The 17,584-nt window shown below is 57.4% G+C and overlaps 3 protein-coding genes across 12 annotated transcripts in view; 1 reads left to right on the top strand and 2 right to left on the bottom strand.

Annotated features, from left to right (window-relative positions):
- Positions 1 to 44: 44 nt before the first annotated feature.
- Positions 45 to 9,895, bottom strand: SELP (selectin P). Of its 10 annotated transcripts, XM_026854116.1 has the most exons (17): positions 9,837 to 9,895; positions 9,204 to 9,294; positions 6,561 to 6,950; positions 6,356 to 6,463; positions 6,057 to 6,239; positions 4,148 to 4,333; positions 3,828 to 4,013; positions 3,507 to 3,692; positions 2,867 to 3,052; positions 2,549 to 2,734; positions 2,231 to 2,416; positions 1,911 to 2,096; positions 1,544 to 1,729; positions 1,277 to 1,399; positions 841 to 871; positions 581 to 636; positions 45 to 352 (listed from the first exon to the last, which is right to left on the bottom strand). In XM_026854116.1, exons 1-16 carry the CDS (start codon positions 9,837 to 9,839, stop codon positions 582 to 584), a joined length of 2,472 nt encoding a protein of 823 aa, XP_026709917.1. In that variant the 5' UTR covers positions 9,840 to 9,895; the 3' UTR covers positions 45 to 352; position 581. The 10 variants fall into 10 exon arrangements, with proteins under 10 accessions (XP_026709917.1, XP_026709920.1, XP_026709919.1 ...); XM_026854119.1 differs by lacking the exon at positions 2,231 to 2,416; XM_026854118.1 differs by lacking the exon at positions 2,867 to 3,052.
- Positions 9,896 to 14,964: 5,069 nt separating this feature from the next.
- Positions 14,965 to 16,180, bottom strand: LOC113483060 (1-phosphatidylinositol phosphodiesterase-like). Its single transcript, XM_026854287.1, is given in 2 exon segments — positions 14,965 to 15,286; positions 15,289 to 16,180. Coding segments are annotated over 2 exon segments (1,023 nt in total). The 3' UTR covers positions 14,965 to 15,155.
- A 400-nt stretch (positions 16,181 to 16,580) lies between these two features.
- The window catches only part of HTATIP2 (HIV-1 Tat interactive protein 2), a 3,357-nt gene continuing 2,353 nt past the window's right edge, over positions 16,581 to 17,584 (top strand). The window contains exons 1-2 of the mRNA XM_026853982.1: positions 16,581 to 16,910; positions 17,030 to 17,084. Of these exons, the coding sequence (XP_026709783.1) occupies positions 16,581 to 16,910; positions 17,030 to 17,084 (385 nt within the window). The remainder of the gene's footprint in view (positions 16,911 to 17,029; positions 17,085 to 17,584) is intronic.

The following is a 17,584-nucleotide window of genomic DNA, read 5'->3' as shown; positions in this document are numbered from 1 at the left end:
CACCCGCACCCAGCACACGGAGGCGACTCGTTAGACACGGGAGTTTATTCAGGCCCCGCTGACACGAGCCTGTCGCTAGAAGCACGGGTGGGGGGAGCCGCGGGGGAACGTCCAAAGGGAGGGTGGCAGCTCCGTGAGGGGAGGGGGCTGGCAGCAGGCGAGAGAGGCGGCCCACGGCCCCAGGCTGGTCTTCAGATGCCTTCACGCGTGCGGGCCACAGGGCAGGGGGTGCACACGCAGCGTGGGTGTGGTCTCCACGCGGCAGCATGGGTCCGGGCTGCAGCCACAGGCGTGAAGTCCCTCGAGGCCCCGGCAGTGCTGCGGGACGTGGTGGAGTTTGGTCACAGCCAGGCTGGAAGTACAGGAGAGCCAGAGCTGGCATTACCCCCTTCAGTGCAGCACAGAAAATTGTGGGTCCCCCCTTCCCCTCCCAAGGGGTGTCCCCACGTGGGAGCACCCCAGCTGGGAAGATAGATGCCCAGGTGAATTTTCCACACGTGGCTCCCAGCAGAAGCAGCGGGGAACGTTTCCAGCACACTGTGAGAGCACAGGGTGCTGTGAGTGTCGCACCAGCGCTCACCTTACAGGTTGGCGTCATACGCTGCGTTGGTGAAGATGCCCGGCGATCCTAAGTCACTAGAAAACAGACACAAGGGTATTGCCTTGGGGGAGAGGGCAGGAACATGAAGGGCATGGGTTAGCACAGACCCTCAGCCCCAAAAGGGCTCCCACTGTGTATAAAAGCAGCCTCTCATGGGCAGATCTGGGTGACAGCGGGGTGACTGCGGGGCTGGGATGGTCACAGGGCAGAGCCACCCTCCTGCAGAGCACAGTTCTCACCTGGTGGGGTTCAGGAGCTTCTTCTTCTCCTCTGATACCAGTGTCAAAATGTCGATGTGGGTAGTGCAGATAGAAAAGAAATAACCAGTTCTGTTTAGTGAAGGACTTGAGAAGCTGCAGTAGCAGCGTCTGAAATTGAACCAAGTTTGACAAGCACAAGATGGAGTGGGAGAGGGAGCTGAAGTAATTGCCTTCTACCCCTTTGCAATTGTGTTTTTCTAGCTCTGCCCTCCAAACCTGGCTGCTGACACTTCCAGCTGGACAAACTGCCAAGGAGGTGATGCCAGACCAAAGTGACTCGGAGCAAATGAAACATGTGGACTGAGGCAGTCACACTGTTAAACTCTTCTGATCATTCCACCCTCCCCTGGGACTCTCTAACTTCCTGGTCCAAGAACCCCAAAAAGCAACCAAAGTGTGGGAGGCGTTTTTGTACCTCTGTTACTGAGTCGCTTGGCAAGGAGGGCAATAAGCATCCCTGAGAGGACGATGCCAGCTAATGCCAGGGCCGTGCCACTGCTGTAAGCCAGGACTTGCTTTAGGAAGGGGGCACCATCCTCTGAAACAGATCAGCAGAGCTGCAGGTTAGAAAGTGGTCAGGACTTCACAGCACCCAAGCTTCTGGGGTGCCCCACCACATTCAAGATGTGCTGCTGGGGGCTGGACCCCCCCAGTGCTAGAGGAGCAGGGGGTCCCACCGTACCTTCACAGACAGGGGCATGCCTGGTCCAGTTCCCTGTGGCTTCACACCAAAGCATCTCCGCTCCCATCCGAAGAAACCCCTTCTCACAGGAAAAAGTGCATGTGGAGTTGTATGTGAAGTTCCCGTGCACGTGAGAGCAGCTCAGCTGGCCTCTGCTGGGAGGGTCCAACACAGGGCAGCTGATGGCTGGAGATAAAGCACAGCAGCAGCATCAACAGGACAGGAATGATGGTGGTGGGATGGGGACATGTGGGGAGCCAGGGGACGAGCTACCATGGGCAGGTGGTACTAAGGGGAAGGGGATGCTGGGGTAAGCAGTCTGCTACAACAGAGCACTTTCAGACATGTGTGTGATCACAAGATATACCTTTGCACTGTGGGGTGTCCCCAGTCCAGGTCCCCATGGCTGTGCACTCATGGCTCTCCAACCCCATCAGCACAAACCCTGTCTGGCAGGAGAAGTCACACGTGGAGCCGAAGGCAAAGTTCCCATGGAGGTGGGAGCAGTTCAGCTCTCCCCAGCTGGGAGCACTGAGCATTGGGCAGGCAGTGGCTGCAGGGTAGAGATACACTTCAAGCAGGAGCCTGGGGACTATGAGACTGAACTGTTGAGATGAAAGAATCAAGACACTGGAGGACATCCTAGGGTCAACCTAAGGCCTGTGACACCTTGAGCAGCAACTCTACCTTTGCATCGTGGAGCATCCCCAGTCCATCTCCCGGTGGCTGTGCACTCACGGGTCTCTGGCCCCATCAGCACAAACCCCGTCTGGCAGGAGAAGGCACATGTGGAGCCAAAGGTAAAGTCCCCATGGAGGTGGGAGCAGTTCAGCTCTCCTTGGTCTGGAGCACTGAGCACCGGGCAGGTAATGGCTGCAGAGTAAAGAAGCACACTTGAGGAACTTGGGGACTAGGAGACTACATTGTTAGGATGAGAGGACCAAGACACCCAAGAACATCACAGGGTCATCCCAAGGCCTGTGACACCTTGAGCAGCAACTCTACCTTTGCATCGTGGGTTGTCCCCAGTCCATGTCCCTGTGGCTGTGCACTTGCGACTCTCTGGCCCCATCAGCACAAACCCAGTCTGGCAGGAGAAGGCACATGTGGAGCCAAAGGTAAAGTCCCCGTGGAGGTGGGAGCAGTTCAGCTCTCCTTGGTCTGGAGCACTGAGCACCGGGCAGGTAATGGCTGCAGAGTAAAGAAGCACACTTGAGGAACTTGGGGACTAGGAGACTACATTGTTAGGATGAGAGGACCAAGACACCCAAGAACATCACAGGGTCATCCCAAGGCCTGTGACACCTTGAGCAGCAACTCTACCTTTGCATCGTGGGTTGTCCCCAGTCCATGTCCCTGTGGCTGTGCACTTGCGACTCTCTGGCCCCATCAGCACAAACCCAGTCTGGCAGGAGAAGGCACATGTGGAGCCAAAGGTAAAGTCCCCGTGGAGGTGGGAGCAGTTCAGCTCTCCTTGGTCTGGAGCACTGAGCACTGGGCAGCTGATGGCTGCAGGGATAGAGATAAACTTCAAGCAGGAATCTGAATGACTACAAGGCTAAAGTGCTGGAACCAAAAGGCTGGGGAAAATCCTGGTGTCACCCCAAGGTCAGTGACACCCTGAGCTCTAGCAGCAGCATTACCTTCACAATGTGGTGAGTCCCCAGTCCATGTCCCTGTGGCCGTGCACTCACGGCTCTCGGCCCCCGTCAGTACAAATCCGGTCTGGCAGGAGAAGGTACATTTGGATCCGAAGGTGAAGTCCCCATAGAGGTGGGAGCAGTTCAGCTCTCCTTCGTCTGGAGCGCTGAGCACTGGGCATCTGATGGCTGCAGGGATAGAGATAAACTTCAAGCAGGAATCTGAAGGACTACAAGGCTAAAGTGCTGGAACCAAAAGGCTGGGGAAAATCCTGGTGTCACCCCAAGGTCAGTGACACCCTGAGCTCTAGCAGCAGCATTACCTTCACAATGTGGTGAGTCCCCAGTCCATGTCCCTGTGGCCGTGCACTCACGGCTCTCTGGCCCCATCAGTGCAAATCCAGTCTGGCAGGAGAAGGCACATTTGGATCTGAAGGTGAAGTCCCCATAGAGGTGGGAGCAGTTCAGCTCTCCTTGGTCTGGAGCGCTGAGTGCCAGGCAGGCGATGGCTGCAGGGATAGAAATACACCTCAGGCAGGAGCCTGGGGACTATGAGACTCAACTGTTGGAACAAAAGGACCAAGACACTGGAGAATATCCTAGGGTCAACCTAAGGCCTGTGACATCTTGAGCAGCAATTCTACCTTTGCATCGGGCGGTGTCCCCAGTCCATGTCCCTGTGGCCGTGCACTCACGGCTCTCTGGCCCCATCAGCGCAAACCCCGTCTGGCAGGAGAAGGCACATCTGGATCCGAAGGTGAAGTCTCCATGGAGATGGGAACAGTTCAGCTCTCCTTGGTCAGGCACACTGAGCACTGGGCAGGCAACGGCTGCAGGGCGAAGGGGCACACTTCAAACAGGAGCTTGGGGACTGCAAGACTAAACTCCTGGGACCAAGTGGCTGAAGAATATGCCATGGTCACCCCAAGGCCAGTGACACCCTGAGCTCTAGCAGCAGCATTACCTTCACAGTGTGGTGAGTCCCCAGTCCATGTCCCTGTGGCCGTGCACTCGCGGCTCTCTGGCCCTGTCAGTGCAAACCCTGTCTGGCAGGAGAAGGCACATTTGGATCCAAAGGTGAAGTCCCCATAGAGGTGGGAGCAGTTCAGCTCTCCTTGGTCTGGAGCACTGAGCACTGGGCAGCTGATGGCTGCAATGGGAGAGCAAGTCTCAGGAACAGGATAGATTATATTAAATCTAGGCATTAGAGCTGAATCTCAGTCAAACAAAACCAAATCTGTGGTGATACGTCTTTGGTTTACCTTTCTCACCCAAACAAGTCTAGCCTCTTCAAAACATATTCAGTACAATAATTTTTCAACTATACAAATGATTTCCTGGGGAGGGTGGTTGCAGCTCTGCCAGAGCCCTGTTTATTCCTTGTGCTAGCCCCGGTCACAGCCCCCGGGACGAAGGTCCACGGCTGCTGCAGTCCCACTCGCCTTCCTCCCTGGAGGGGAGCAGAGACCTGCCCCCATCCTTGTCATGGCAGCAGGGGAAGAACGCCAGGTGGCTTTGGACTGTAAGGGACAGCTGCAGGCAGACACAGGACGGTGTGTGAGGGCAGGGCAGGCAGCCTCATCCCTCACTGTGCCCACAGTAGCATCAGCCTTGCTACAGCAGGAGCCTGTGCTCGTTTTTGGAGTAAACATAACTGGCAATGCTTGCTAACACAGCTTCATTATCAGCAAAGGCAACTGACTCATCTGATTCTTCAGAAAAAAAGAAAAAATCAGTTATACGTACAGCCATCAGGCAAAGCTAAGATGGGAAAGCAAGCCTTTGAGAACTTGAAAAGCCTAGGGCAGGCAGGCTCACAGGCTCAGCCCAGCTTGTTTGCGGGGACGTTTACAAAATTGGGAGCCAGCTCCTGACCCTGCCACCACTGGGGATGCTGGCTGTGGAACATGCACATCCCATCTCCTGCCTGTTCCCCTTAACTGCAGAAAGTTTTTCTGGTCTCAGCTGCCTAAAGCAAGCCCTGAGTTGGACCACAGGCATCATTTGGAGCACTAACTTCAAGACAGGCTTTTTGTTTTTTAAAAATGACTGTGCTCACCCTCTGCCCCCTCCCGCTGGGTGTCCCAATACAGAGAGTCCCCAGTTGTGTCCCATGTCTGCTCCAGTCCTCAGTTCATCCCATCCTTTAGCAAGGCTGCAGATGCACCATGCAGCAGCACAGGGAAGGTGAAGCAAGGCTCTCACACCCCCAAAAAAGCCCAGCACCTCTCTGGAGTGCCCAGTGCCTGGCCGCAAACCCTTGAGCTGCTGATAGGAAGACTTTCCCTGCCCCTGCAGCATAACATGCCACAACTTTCTCTCTTCTGCGGCTTCCTGCTTCAGTCCATCCCTCCCAGCTTGTATCTAACCTGATCTTATGGGTCATCACCATGCTCAAGGAAGCCCACCCGTGCCAGTACACATCCTTCCCTTAGTCATGGGACAGCAACCCCCGTTCACTCTTCTCTGAGGACCCCTGAGATGCTGAGCACCTTCCCAAGGTGGATTGGTGTGGGCTTGGGGCAATGGAGACCATGCAACTGGAGTGATGGAGGTGCCAAGACACCATCCTGCCCCCAGGCTCAAGTACACACAAGTTGCTGGCATCTGTGTGGGATTCAGGACAGTGAGCAAGAGTACTGTGACAGCCGGGGAGAGCAGGGGGCTTCTTCAGAGCTCACAGACACTCTGCCCTTCACAGCCTTACCAGGAAACTGCTCCCCACATGCAGCACCAAGAGCTGCTTCCCTGAAGGGCAGGGGCATGGCAAATCTAGCCCGTTGCTTGTCTGAGCAGCATTGGGCACGCAGGGCTGGCCCCTGCAAAACATCAATGCCACATCCCTGAGACCCCCAGGTCCTGGCAGGCCCTACCTGTGCACGTGGGGGTGTCTGCTGACCACTGCTGGGAAGGCAGGCACCGCAGCGTGTCTGCTCCTCGCTGCTCAAACCCCTCCTGGCACCTGAACACACAGGTGGAGTTGTAGCTGAAGTCTCCGTAGGGATGGCTGCAGTTCATGTGCACTCCCCTGGGCTCGAGCTTGGCACACTGCACAACTGGGAGAGACATGGCACCACCAGCCCGTAAGGAGCACATCAAACTTGCCCACTCTGCCACCGGAGCTCAGGCGACATCTCCAGCAGGGAGGGAGGGATGGGGATGAATGGCTCACCGTTCTCGCACTCAGGGCCATGGAAGCCGGGGTAGCACTCGCAGCGGTAGCTCCCAATGGTCTCCACACACTCGCCACGCTGGCTGCACTGGAAGGGCTGGCAGGAAGCTGTGCACACAGAGGATGGTCATCAGGAGCTGCTGGTCACCCTACTGAGGTCCCCAGCCCACCCAATCTCAGTCCATGCTGCGATCCTCCCACTCACCCCGATAGCACAGCGCCTTTTTCTTCTGGTTGCAGGACTCATCGTTCCACTTGCCCGACTCCTGTGGCCTCTTGATGTAGATCTCCACGCAGTCCTGGTTGGAGCGGCGGTTGTTGGGCTCCCTGGCTGCCCAGTTCTCCGCCTCCTTTGTCAGCGCCTTCCTGGTGCCCACCCAGGTCCAGGTGCCATGCAGCTTGCGGATGCCAATCCAGTAGTAGCGCTTGTGGAAGGGCAGGCTCCTGTTGAGGTACTCGATCTCCTGCTTGTTTTGGATTGCCACCAGGTCAGTGAAGAAGGTCTGGCAGTAGTTCCTGGCCTGTTCCCATGCGTAGTCCCCTCGGTCACTGTAGTGGTATGTCCAGGCACCCACCTCCACCCATGTCACTGCACCTATGAGAGAGGATGAGGTCTGGGATTGATGCAGAAAAGATAGGAGTCAGGTTGGGGATGGGGTCACTTGAGATGTGAGGGTGGGCTAGGGCTGGCATCAGGGCAAAGAGATGCCAGTGACCAGCTGGGTGAGGGGAAGGGACAAAGGGTAAGAATGGGGCTCTAATGGAGACCTGAGTGGATCAGGCATGGCCGAAGGAGCTGAGGTGGGACAGAGGGGGACAGCACAGGGGTGAGAAAGGTGCGGGAGACAGGGTGAAGGCTGAGACAGAGGGCAGCATGGGATGGGGCAGGCAGAGCACAACTAGCAGAAGAGCTCCAAGCGGTGATGTTAACCCCTCCTCCAGTACAAGGGGTGAAAGCCCAACCTCACAGCCCCGCTGCCCTGCATGCAAATGTTTCCCAAAGGGGAAAATCCGACATAAAGATGGTTTCTTAAACAAAGATCCTTCCTGGAACACAGAAGTGTACCACTTCAGTTTTCTTGCTTTACACTTCTACATGAGACTCAGCTCAAGGCAAGCTCAAGGCACAGCAACAAGCATGCCCTCAACCCCAAAAGCATTTGGATCTCATACTGGTCATCTGAGCCAGAGATGGTCTGAAGAGCCTTGTAAAATTCAGTATTGCAAAATAATGTCTTGCAAAAGTCGAGTTCACATCCTGGTCATGCCTACCAGTCAGGGCAAAGCCAGAGATTAACTGGAACACACACCCAAAAGTGAAAGGCACTTTGCTGAAACCCTGCTCTTATTTACAGCAGTTCACACCGCAACTTGATGCAATCAAAGGATTTTAGCCACAAAACAAAAGCTTCCTCCCTCCTCCCCAGAAGCCGGTGTCTCCACAGCTGAAAAGTGATACCGGGATCCTATCTCCATCTGTGCAGAAAGTGAGATGGGGAAACAAATTTGCTCCGGACAACCAGCCTGGGGTACTCTATGTCTCAGGAGAGTGTATCACACTGTGGTCAGGCAGGAAAAGGTCTGGGCACTGCAGATTAGATGCAAATCTAGGTTTTACCAAGCCTAATTAGGGCTCTAGTTTTGTCAGTAATCACACATTTTTCTAAGCAAAAGTCCCATAATTTGTCTGGTTTTCCTTGTGAAAGAGCAAACTATCCACTTTGTTCAATAAAACTGAAGCCAAGGAAAATTTGGCCTTCAGCAACAGCCCTCCTTTTCACCCCTTGGGAGCTTGGGGCTGCAGGACAGAAGCTCAGGGCATTTCCTGGGAGCCTGCCTCATCTTCAGCTCCCACCACCCACCTCCTGGCCCTCACTACCCCCGCAGCACATCTCAGGGCAGCTGCCCTGCTACACTCACACATGACATCCCCAAACCAAGAAAGACCATCTGCTATGTGCCCATCTTCCACGTGTTCTCCTGCCTTTCCTCCAGCTCTGCCAGTAACACCCTCTGTAGCACAGCTCATCCCTACTCCTTCCCCTCAGCCTTATGTTACCTCTCCTGCCCCACCTGGTGCTGAACCCCCAGGTGAATGCTGTTTGCCTGCCCCTTTCGACCCCTCGACGCCCCTGGCAGCCGCCAGTGCCTCCCCCAGGGCAGTGCTCCACACCCACCACACTCAGAGTGCCTTTACATTTTTGTTTTCCCCTCAGAGCTAAATCTCAGCCTCCTCCTGACATTTCTGCATTTGCCTCTGTTCCTTAATTCAGTCATGAAAGGTCCTTCAGAAAATAACCCAGCTCTCTCGGATCTCTAGGAACAGAGCAGGCACTGGCAGGTTTTGCACTGTGCAATGCTAACGTGAAGGAAATACCCTACAGACAGCAAAACCAAATCAGTTTCTACTGATGTCAGTTATTCTCCTGATGTCAATTAGCAGCACCAGACCTGTGGGTCCTGTGGCTATGTCCATGCCCAGCTCTGCAGCACGAGCATGGCCGTAGGCAGCGTGTAGAGATGCTGCTTGCCTTTCTCCAGTTCACAGTACAATGCACTGGCTGCCATGCTGCATCTGGGGAACCAGATACTTTGTGGGGACCACACGCATGGCTTGGCCCTCCTTAGGGAGCATGGTCCTGCTATGGGTCTAGCTGGAGGGAGCTGGCACAGGCAGATGCATCACCCTCCCAACCCAGAACTATCCAGCCCTGGGGCTGGTAGCCATGGGGGGTGTGACTGACGAGCCCCCAAAATAACATTGCTGCTTTCTCCAGTTTCCCAGACCTGCAGGCACCTCGGCAGCAGGGTCACGCTGGGCTCACTGAGCAGGCGGCAAACAGCTTACCCCATGCGATGGCAGCAATGCCCAGGTAGAAGATGCCACAGGAGCCCAGAGCCCATGTCCTCCCAGCAGACCGCAGTCCCGCAGCAGTGCCCTGCATGCCAGAGAGGGAGGCATGAGCATGCACGTCCCACGGGAGCTCACACACCCCACTGTGCACCCACATCACTGCAAGGCAGTCCTGGTAGCCACAAGGGCATGTTGCTTTCGTACTGGCTTGCACGCAGGCACACATGGTGCCGCTGGCCAGGTATGGTTCTGCTGCATAAAGGGTCTCTCCAGCAAGGTGTTTTGGGGGGGCTGTGCCCACAGCACAGCTGGGCTGTGGGGGAGGAGAGGCTGTGCCAGCAGTGCAGTTCACTTCTGGGGAGCCCCTAAATCTAGGGCATGCCTTGTGCCCCCCACCCCTCCCCATCAACCCAGGGCTGGCATCTGCCTCTGCGGCAGCAGTGCCCTGTGTGCCCGACATGGCCTCACTGCCCGGGGCAGGGTCTCTCTGGAGCAGCCCGGGTCCACCCCATGGGTGCCTGGCAGAGGCACCAGTTCCTGGCAGCACCTGCCCACAGCCCTGCCCTCCCCTAACCCCCTTTTCCAGGTAGACCCCGACTCATCCCCAAGGAAAGGAGTGGGACCTACCATGTCAGCGCCGCGGACACGTCTGTCCTTTGGCAGGCAGCGGTGCTCATACTTCCTCCGAGCGCACAACGCATCGCTCCCTGCCCTTGGCCTCTTCCCCTCCCGCCCCAGCCTTGCTGCCAGCCCGCATCCTGCCCTGTGCGCCTGCCTGCCCCACCGCGGGGCTCTCCCACCTCCAGAGACCCTGCTCCCAGCCCAGGGCTGGAGGGGAACAGTGGGGACAGCCCTGGCAGGACTTAGCTCAGCACTTGCCCCACAGCATGGGAGCCAGGCGCATCCCCATGCCACCACGGGAGCCAACCTGCAATAAGCTGGGCCTGCCCGAGCACCTGGGGAAGGGTCCAGCCTCAGCCCACGGTGCCCAGGGCACCAAGACCTCCCTCACCCACCATGTCCATGTCGCAGTGCCCACACTGGTGGTCGGAGGACAGAGGAGGGATGAGGTGTGATGAGCTCCCACGTGGGCTGAGCAGGAGTGTGGCTTGCAGCCTCCCAGCTCCTGTGCCAGATGTTCTCCTTGCTCGCAGGCTTTTTGCTCTGGCTGTGAATCTTCGTATATCGTTTATAAAAGAGTTATAAAAAGACTTACACAATGTATTTTCCTGTCTTTGCCTTTAAGTCTTTAGCAGAAAGGTCCAAGAACATGCCAGAGGAACTTCCCCTGAGTTGTAAATATCCTTTATGAACTTCCACCAATGTTTCAGGAACATGCCTCATTGTGTCCACCTCCCCTTGGATCATTCTTGAATCATCATAAATCTTTCCTTACCCTGTTCTGCTTCGAAGTAAAATTGCCTTGGCAGGGTTTTCTGCAGGAATTACTCTGCTCATTTCCAGCTAAAGCCAAAGAGAAAGCCATGCAGGTCATATGCATTTTCCATTTCCAGTGAAAATGATGCTGCTCCAGTGGGACTCATACTAGACAAAAGGAGGAACCCATCCCAGAAAAGCCGCAACCCACTACAATGATTTTATACTTAGCCAATGTAAATTAAACTTGGTTCCTGTCTCTGGGTATCTTCCTTGCAAAACATTTTACTGCAATTGTATGAAATTTCTGAGGATGAGTCTGTATGTCCAGTAATTCAGGAGCACCTGCTTTCTAGCAGCTCACGTGCAGAGGGTTCACAATTATGGCAAGGGAAGAAGTAGTCAGGTAGGCAGAGAGGCTGAGGGGCAGCTGCTGGGGCAGGAGAGCATCTTGAAATGCTGAGGGTCACGCAGGCAGGGTGGGAGCTACCTCTCCCATGCAATGGGACACCCCCCTGGGAATCAGAGGTGCACAGGCCTGGGGAGGAGCAGGCTGTGCCCCTGTCATTTTCACTTCTGCTGAGACCCGACACGGTACAGCAGAGCAGTAGAAAAAAATATGCACACCTTTATTTTTGTAACTACAGATAGCTTCTGGTATTGTTTTAAAAACAGAAGCAAAGTGGCTGAGACCCAGAGGCTGCCACTGTGAATGGCAGAACGTGGCCAAGCTCAAAGCTGTTTGTGGGGACAGGTACCCTGGGCTCTGAGAGGGGGTCCTGCATGGCAGGACCAGTACCAAGGGTTGCTTTGCAGGTAATGGAAAAAAGTACAGGTGGTGGGAAGGAGAAAATACCCAAATCAGCTTTGCTGGGAGTTGGCTAATCACCAGGAGCCCTTTCACGTCTCAGGTGGTTTCCAAGGCTGGCTTCCCAGGAAGGATTCAGGATGCTGTGGGCACATGCTCGCTGCTGGGTTCCTGCTCACTCACTTACCAAGGAAGGGCCTGTCCCTGCCTTACGAGCTGAGCAGTGCAGGGATTTCCCAGGCAGCAGGATGGGGTATCCTGTCACCCCTGCCACCCCTCTGAGGGCACATCACAAGCTGCAAGCCAGGGCCTCACTAAGCAGGGGCTCAGGGGAGCAGGTACAAAGGCACTTTCCTGTGTCACCTCCTCACTGTCCCTCTGGGCCCTGCAGGAATCTGGAATAGAAATGTGCCTCCTTTACTGTGTCCTGGTCCTGAGCCACAGATGGAGGCAACGATGCTCTCTCCCGTAAGAGCCCTGCTGCAGGCTGTATCTGTGGGGAAGGGGCATGGGTGCCTCATGCATGCCATTTCCAAACCACTGCTGAGGGTGCCGTGCAGCCGGTGGGGCTGGCCAACCCAGCCACAGGCTGCGACTGCAGGGCTCACTGGAGGGAAGCGGTTTGGCCACTGCAGCTATTGCTGCCCGCCCAGGCTGATGTTCTTGGAATGCTCGGCCATGCCGCGGGCAGTGTGTCATGCACAGGGCAGGGTGTAAATGCCTGCACGGGTATCCCAACGGCACTGGGAGCACCCAGGTGTGCGTGGGACCCACGGTAACAAGGGCTGTACATGCTGCAAGGAGAGGTGGGTGCTGGCAGAGGTGGGCAGACGCCCTGGGGCTTAGCCTCTGTGGAGCCACAGGGCCAAGACCAGCCTGTGCCATGCACTGTGTCCTCAGGGAGTGCCCAGGACCTCGTGGAGTGAGACCCTGGGGCAGGGGGTGCAAGAGGCACCCCCATCACTAGCACACCACAAACCCTCCATGCAGAGCCACACTCGTGTTGTTTTCAGCAGAGGGTCCCACCCCACACGGCACAGCCTGTTCCCCTCCTTGTGCAATATCCCCCTGCAAACCGCAGAGGAACCAAGTCACCCTGACACCGCCCGCCCGGGTCAGCTGCTGCCAGCGATACAGTGAGCGCCTTCCTGGGGAGCCCCCTGGTCCCCTCGTCCCTGTCACCAGGGAGGGCTCAGCAGCCCTCTGGAGCAAGGAGGCACCCAGCAGCACCCCTGCAGGAGCATGACGTGGTGCCAGCAAGGACCCACACCCTGCTGGGGTGCCTCCCCGCTCCCGCCGTCCCCCCACTCCACCCGGGGGAACAGGGTGGCTCTCCCCAGGTCCTCCAATGCCCTGCTGAGTGGAGTCTTTGGAGGCACCTCCTGAGCACAGGCAGGGGACAGGTCTCACCCACCACAGGTGCCCAGGGGCTGTTTGACCCAAAGGGTGTCCCTGAGCTGCAGAGTGCCTTTGGGCACATCTCTTAGTGTGACAGCTGGCCTGCAGCCCAAGCAGCTGGACCCTCCCCTGACAGCCCTGGAGCAAAGCAGTGCCTGATAAAATCTTTCTCAGAATTTGAGTGTTTAGCCACAGGAACACATTATGGGAATGCTACCCTGGCTTGGAAGGGGTGCAATGGTTGCAAGGATTAGCCAGGACCACAAGGACAGGGATACTTCCAAGACAGCCTGCACGGGCCACAGCACCCCGCACCCCCCACCTACAGGGACCTCACAGTGCTGGGGCACCCCCAGCTGCAGGATGCAGGGGTAGTTTTGGGCAAATCACTCCTGTCCACCCCACTCAGTCCCTCTCAGAGATGTTTCTTTGATCTCAGCATAGGATAGCTTTCTGCCTCGTGCCACACTGGTGATGAAGACCCTTTCCACTGGGCAGCACTGCCACCCAGGTACCCCTGCCCACGCTGTCTGCTGACTCCCTGGTGCCCATCAGCAGCAACACATGCATGGCACAGATAAAGGCCCGCCAAACAGGATGCTGGGGGAGTAGATAACATCGAAGTTATCTCAACACTTGTGTGGTAGGGAGTAAACAAGTGGTTCTGCCCAGCGGGGAATCCCAAGCAGTGCTTCTGCCCTGCCAGCAAGCTGGGGCACGGCATGGGTACAGCTCCACAGCCGTGCAGGCAGCCCTTGCCCTAAGCGAGAGCAGAACCACCCAGCCTGCAGAGCCGCTTCGGGGAACTGCAACGGTTCTGCCTGTGCCCTGCCCCACTCCCCACGGCACTGTGTGTCCCTGGAGGGCCAGGACAGGCCGCCGACCTGCCTGGCCCTCCCTCAATGGCACCCATTTTTCCAGCATGAGAATGATACCTCGAGCCATCACGTGAGAGTGATACCTTGAGCTGTCATGCTGAGGCGTTGGCAGCCAACGAAGCAGGACACTGGAACCCCAGATATCACCAGTGCGTTTGTCATGTATCTAGTTTAATGGAGAGATTTCATTCTTCTCCCATCTCACAAAGCCCAGAGACAGATTCCTCTGTCACCTCCATCACCCCCTGCGCACTGTCACCTGCTCCCCTCCCATCTGGCTCTTTGCAGCACGGGCTCTGTCCTCACCTGCTCCCCAGGCAGAGCCGCCGCAGCCCACCCAGGGCCAGCGGATGAACATACTCACCACTGAGAGCCATGTTTCCAGTCAGGGCCAGCTCTTGTGGAGCAAACAATGTCCTCTCCTCCGGCCAGGAAATCCTGTGGCATCCCCTCCAGCAGGCACTGAGCCCAGCTGTGTTTCCCATGAGACTGTTCTTGAGGCCATTCTTCACATTTTGGCAGGCCAGGGCTGAGCTTTTCTCTTCTTTTTCTCACCTTCGTGCTTCAGTGCAGCTGACAGTTTGGTGCTTTCTCCTCTGGGACCTCTTTCTGCTCCAAGGAGCTAGTGTCCTGTGACTTGCCAGTCTATTTAAATTGCTAATTTATTTTCTGCAGGTAGGGCAGACACTGGCAAAACATGTGTTTTAGGATATTTTTTTATTCTACTTTTGTGGATCTACAAACTGCCTTATCCATGCTGCCCACGCTGTTGCAAACCACTGGGCTTTGCCCTGTGCAGCATCCCCAGGTGTGCAACCTTGGGACAGAGTAGTCCTGTCTGAATCACCGCTGCTGTGGCCATCCAGTTCTCTGTGCATGGGATTGACGATGCCTGCTGAAGCTGCCTCTCTCTAAGAGTCCTGACTTTTGGGGAAAGCCCCTGCAAGAAAAAAACAAAGCTAAAATAACAAGGGGAAAGATGTTCCTAACTGTCTGTTGTCACCTTTGAAATGAATTCCTCCTCCTCTGACCTCTTGCAGCTCTGCTTTAAGAGAAAGATGGTTACAAATACCAATTTAACTGTGCTTCAGCCATAGACAGAGGGGTACAGACTCTTTTACAGCTGAGAAGCAAAACCAAAAGGTCTTTTCTGCTATGAAATGGCAAGACAGGGAGTGCTTTCCTAGCTTCTTTTTATTTTTATTTACCCTTGAAAGGGACTGTTTTGCAGAGAGACATTTTGGGTGGACTCATCGGCCTGAGAGGAGGAAAGTCAGGACCTTGTTGCTCCACCCGTCCCTGCAGCTCTGCCGGGGACCCAGCTGGCCCAGTGCTGCACCAGGACCATACCTGGCTCCTCAGGGGAGAGCAGCATGCAGGGGGCAGGTTCCCAGGCTGCCTGGCTCCAACCACAGCTGCCAACCCTGCCACATCTGGCACTGTCACACCATTGTCATGCGAAGGCTTCTTGGCGCCCAGTGGGAGCTAGAAACCCGCTTTTGCTCTACGTGCACTGATGTCCTTCGACAGAGGCGTGGGGCTGGGAGTAGTGTCCGTCCTGACAGACGCCGGTGCGGGCAGTGAGCAGAGCTGTGCCGGCAGCAGCGCCCACCCCGTCTGCCATGGGGGTGCCGTGGGGATGCCGTGGGGGTACCAGGGGCCACCGTGATGCGTCCGCTGGCCTGGGGCGTGTTGCTCTCCACGATGAGCCGGAGGAGCCCTGCCCCAGGGAAGTCCATGATGACCACTCCCCAGTGCATGGGCTGCCCCCCCCTGCGCCGTAGGTGCTGGTAGCAGCGGGGGTTCACGAAGCGGGCCACCTCCTCTGGGCAGGTGAAGAGCCCGTTGCCAGAGCAGAAGGTGAGGTGGATGGTGGTGGGGTCCCCGCCAGCTGCCTTCTCCAGGTGCCGCCGTGCCCGGGCCCACTTGCGCTCGAGTGAGAGCACGTTCCAGGCATCACTGATGCTCAGCTGCTCGTAGGGGATGCCCAGCACCTCCCGTGCCAGTGCCTCCAGCACCACAATCTTCCCCCGTGCCTGGCCCAGCGTTGGCACCTCCTCCCGGCACCACACACGGCCCCCTCCCTCCTCCAGCAAGCAGCGGTGAAGCCGGGCGGCAAAGCCGGGCTGGGGGAAGATGGGCAGCTCCTCTTTGATGCGCATGAGCACAGCCTCACCGGGGTGGGCACGGAGGAAGCGCAGGGTGCGGCGCAGGACCCCCCGCAGGCTGGCCCGCTGGAAGGTACATAGATGGTAGATGTGTAGTTCGCCCCGTACCAGCTTGCAACGCACATCCAGGAAGCGGACGCCAGCTGCCAGCTGGGACTCCAGGCCCCAGCTCTGGCACCGCAGGCGTCGGCCACCGAACAGGCTGAGGGAGTCGTGGGTGCCAGGGATGGAGAGGTGGGAGAGGGGCAGGGCATCGGGGAGCCCTGCCATCCAGTCAGGGCACCAGGCTGCTGGCTGGGGCGTGCAGTCAAATGCCATGCTGCGCCGGCACCGCGCCCCCATACCACCGGGAGAGTGGTTGCACTGGCACCTGGCCTGCCCCACCGAGCCCTGCCATGGAAGAGAAGCAGACCATGAGCATTGGGAGAGCCCCATGGCCCCCACATGTTCCAATCCCACCCTTCTCCAGAGGTTTCCTCACCATCCGTGAAGCCCTATAGCATATCACATGCTCCATAAACATTGCTGCCGATACTCCACAGCATTGCACGGTACGGTTCCCCTCCCACTCTCAAGCACTCATCCCTCTACACCTGAGCCCCGGTGTGTCCCAGTCTCCCCCTCCTGCACCCACCTGGATTTGCCTGTTGCCGCGGGGTACAGCCAGCTGGACGGGGTGCACGGCCATGGGTGCCAGCAGCACACTGGCAGGTGGAGCGGGATGCTGGCCATTAACGCGGTGATGGTCATGACGCGCGTCCTGCCTCGCATGTGGCACGTGCACCAGGGATTCATCCTCAGCCCTCAGCCAAAGGGAGCACTCAGAAGACACGCCAGGCTGGAAAATCACCTGGCTGATCCCGAAAGCAGCCTATTAGGCCTCTGCACCTCCCTCCTCAGGAATCAGGACAAACAGGATCAGGGTGCCATAAGGCCCCTTGATGCCACCCGTGGGAGCAGCAGTGCAGAGCCCACGGGTGCCCAGGCGCCTGCTCCGGAGCCGTGGAGCGGGTTGGGTCCCGGTGGGACCTGCCCCTTTCCCCCCGCCCTGGTGATGATTGCCATCATCCCTGTTAGAGGGACAAGCTCCAGGCAGGGATCTGGAGCAGGAGGCCTGTGCTTGCTAGCACACCCCCTCACCTGCTCAGTGACGGTCCCCGGGAAAGTGGGCTCTGTCCCCTCGCTCCTCAGGCACCAGTGGCTGTTCCATACTGGAGCCACCAGTACCTGGGGCTGCTCCCGGCAGGTAGGGCTGCCGTCACTTGGGGGTATGTGCCCCCCAGCTGTGGCCGAGTCTGGAGCCGGTGCCTGGGGTGTGTGACATGCCTCCTGCTCAGGGGTCACGGCCACAGGGCACCCCAGTCTGCAGTGCACACTGAACCCAGGTGTCCAGCAGGTCACAGACCTCCCAGAGCATCCCTTCAGGAGCACATCCCCTCCGCCTGGGCCGGGAGGACACAGAGATCCTCCCGGGAACGCGTTCTGCCGTGGGCTCTGCCACCGCGAGCACACCAGGCAGAGGGACAGGAGGGGGGACACCAGCAGATGCGTCTCCCCGTGCGCTGGGAGCAGCAGCGAGGCTGAGGGCGTCCCCTGGGGCAGCCCCTGCTCGGGGGGCAGAGCCAACCTCCCCCAGTCCCGGAGAAAGCTCTTGTCTTATGTCGAATTGCAGCGTGCTGCGCTGGACCTCGGCCCGCCGGGCACAGTGCGGCTCTCCCGGCCGTGGGCCCCGGGCGGGCGGAAGCC

This window comes from Athene cunicularia, assembly GCF_003259725.1.
Source record: "Athene cunicularia isolate RWA chromosome 8 unlocalized genomic scaffold, athCun1 chr8_part1, whole genome shotgun sequence".
In the NCBI taxonomy this organism is placed as follows: domain Eukaryota; kingdom Metazoa; phylum Chordata; class Aves; order Strigiformes; family Strigidae; genus Athene; species Athene cunicularia.
This window is presented reverse-complemented; position numbering and strand designations above follow the sequence as displayed.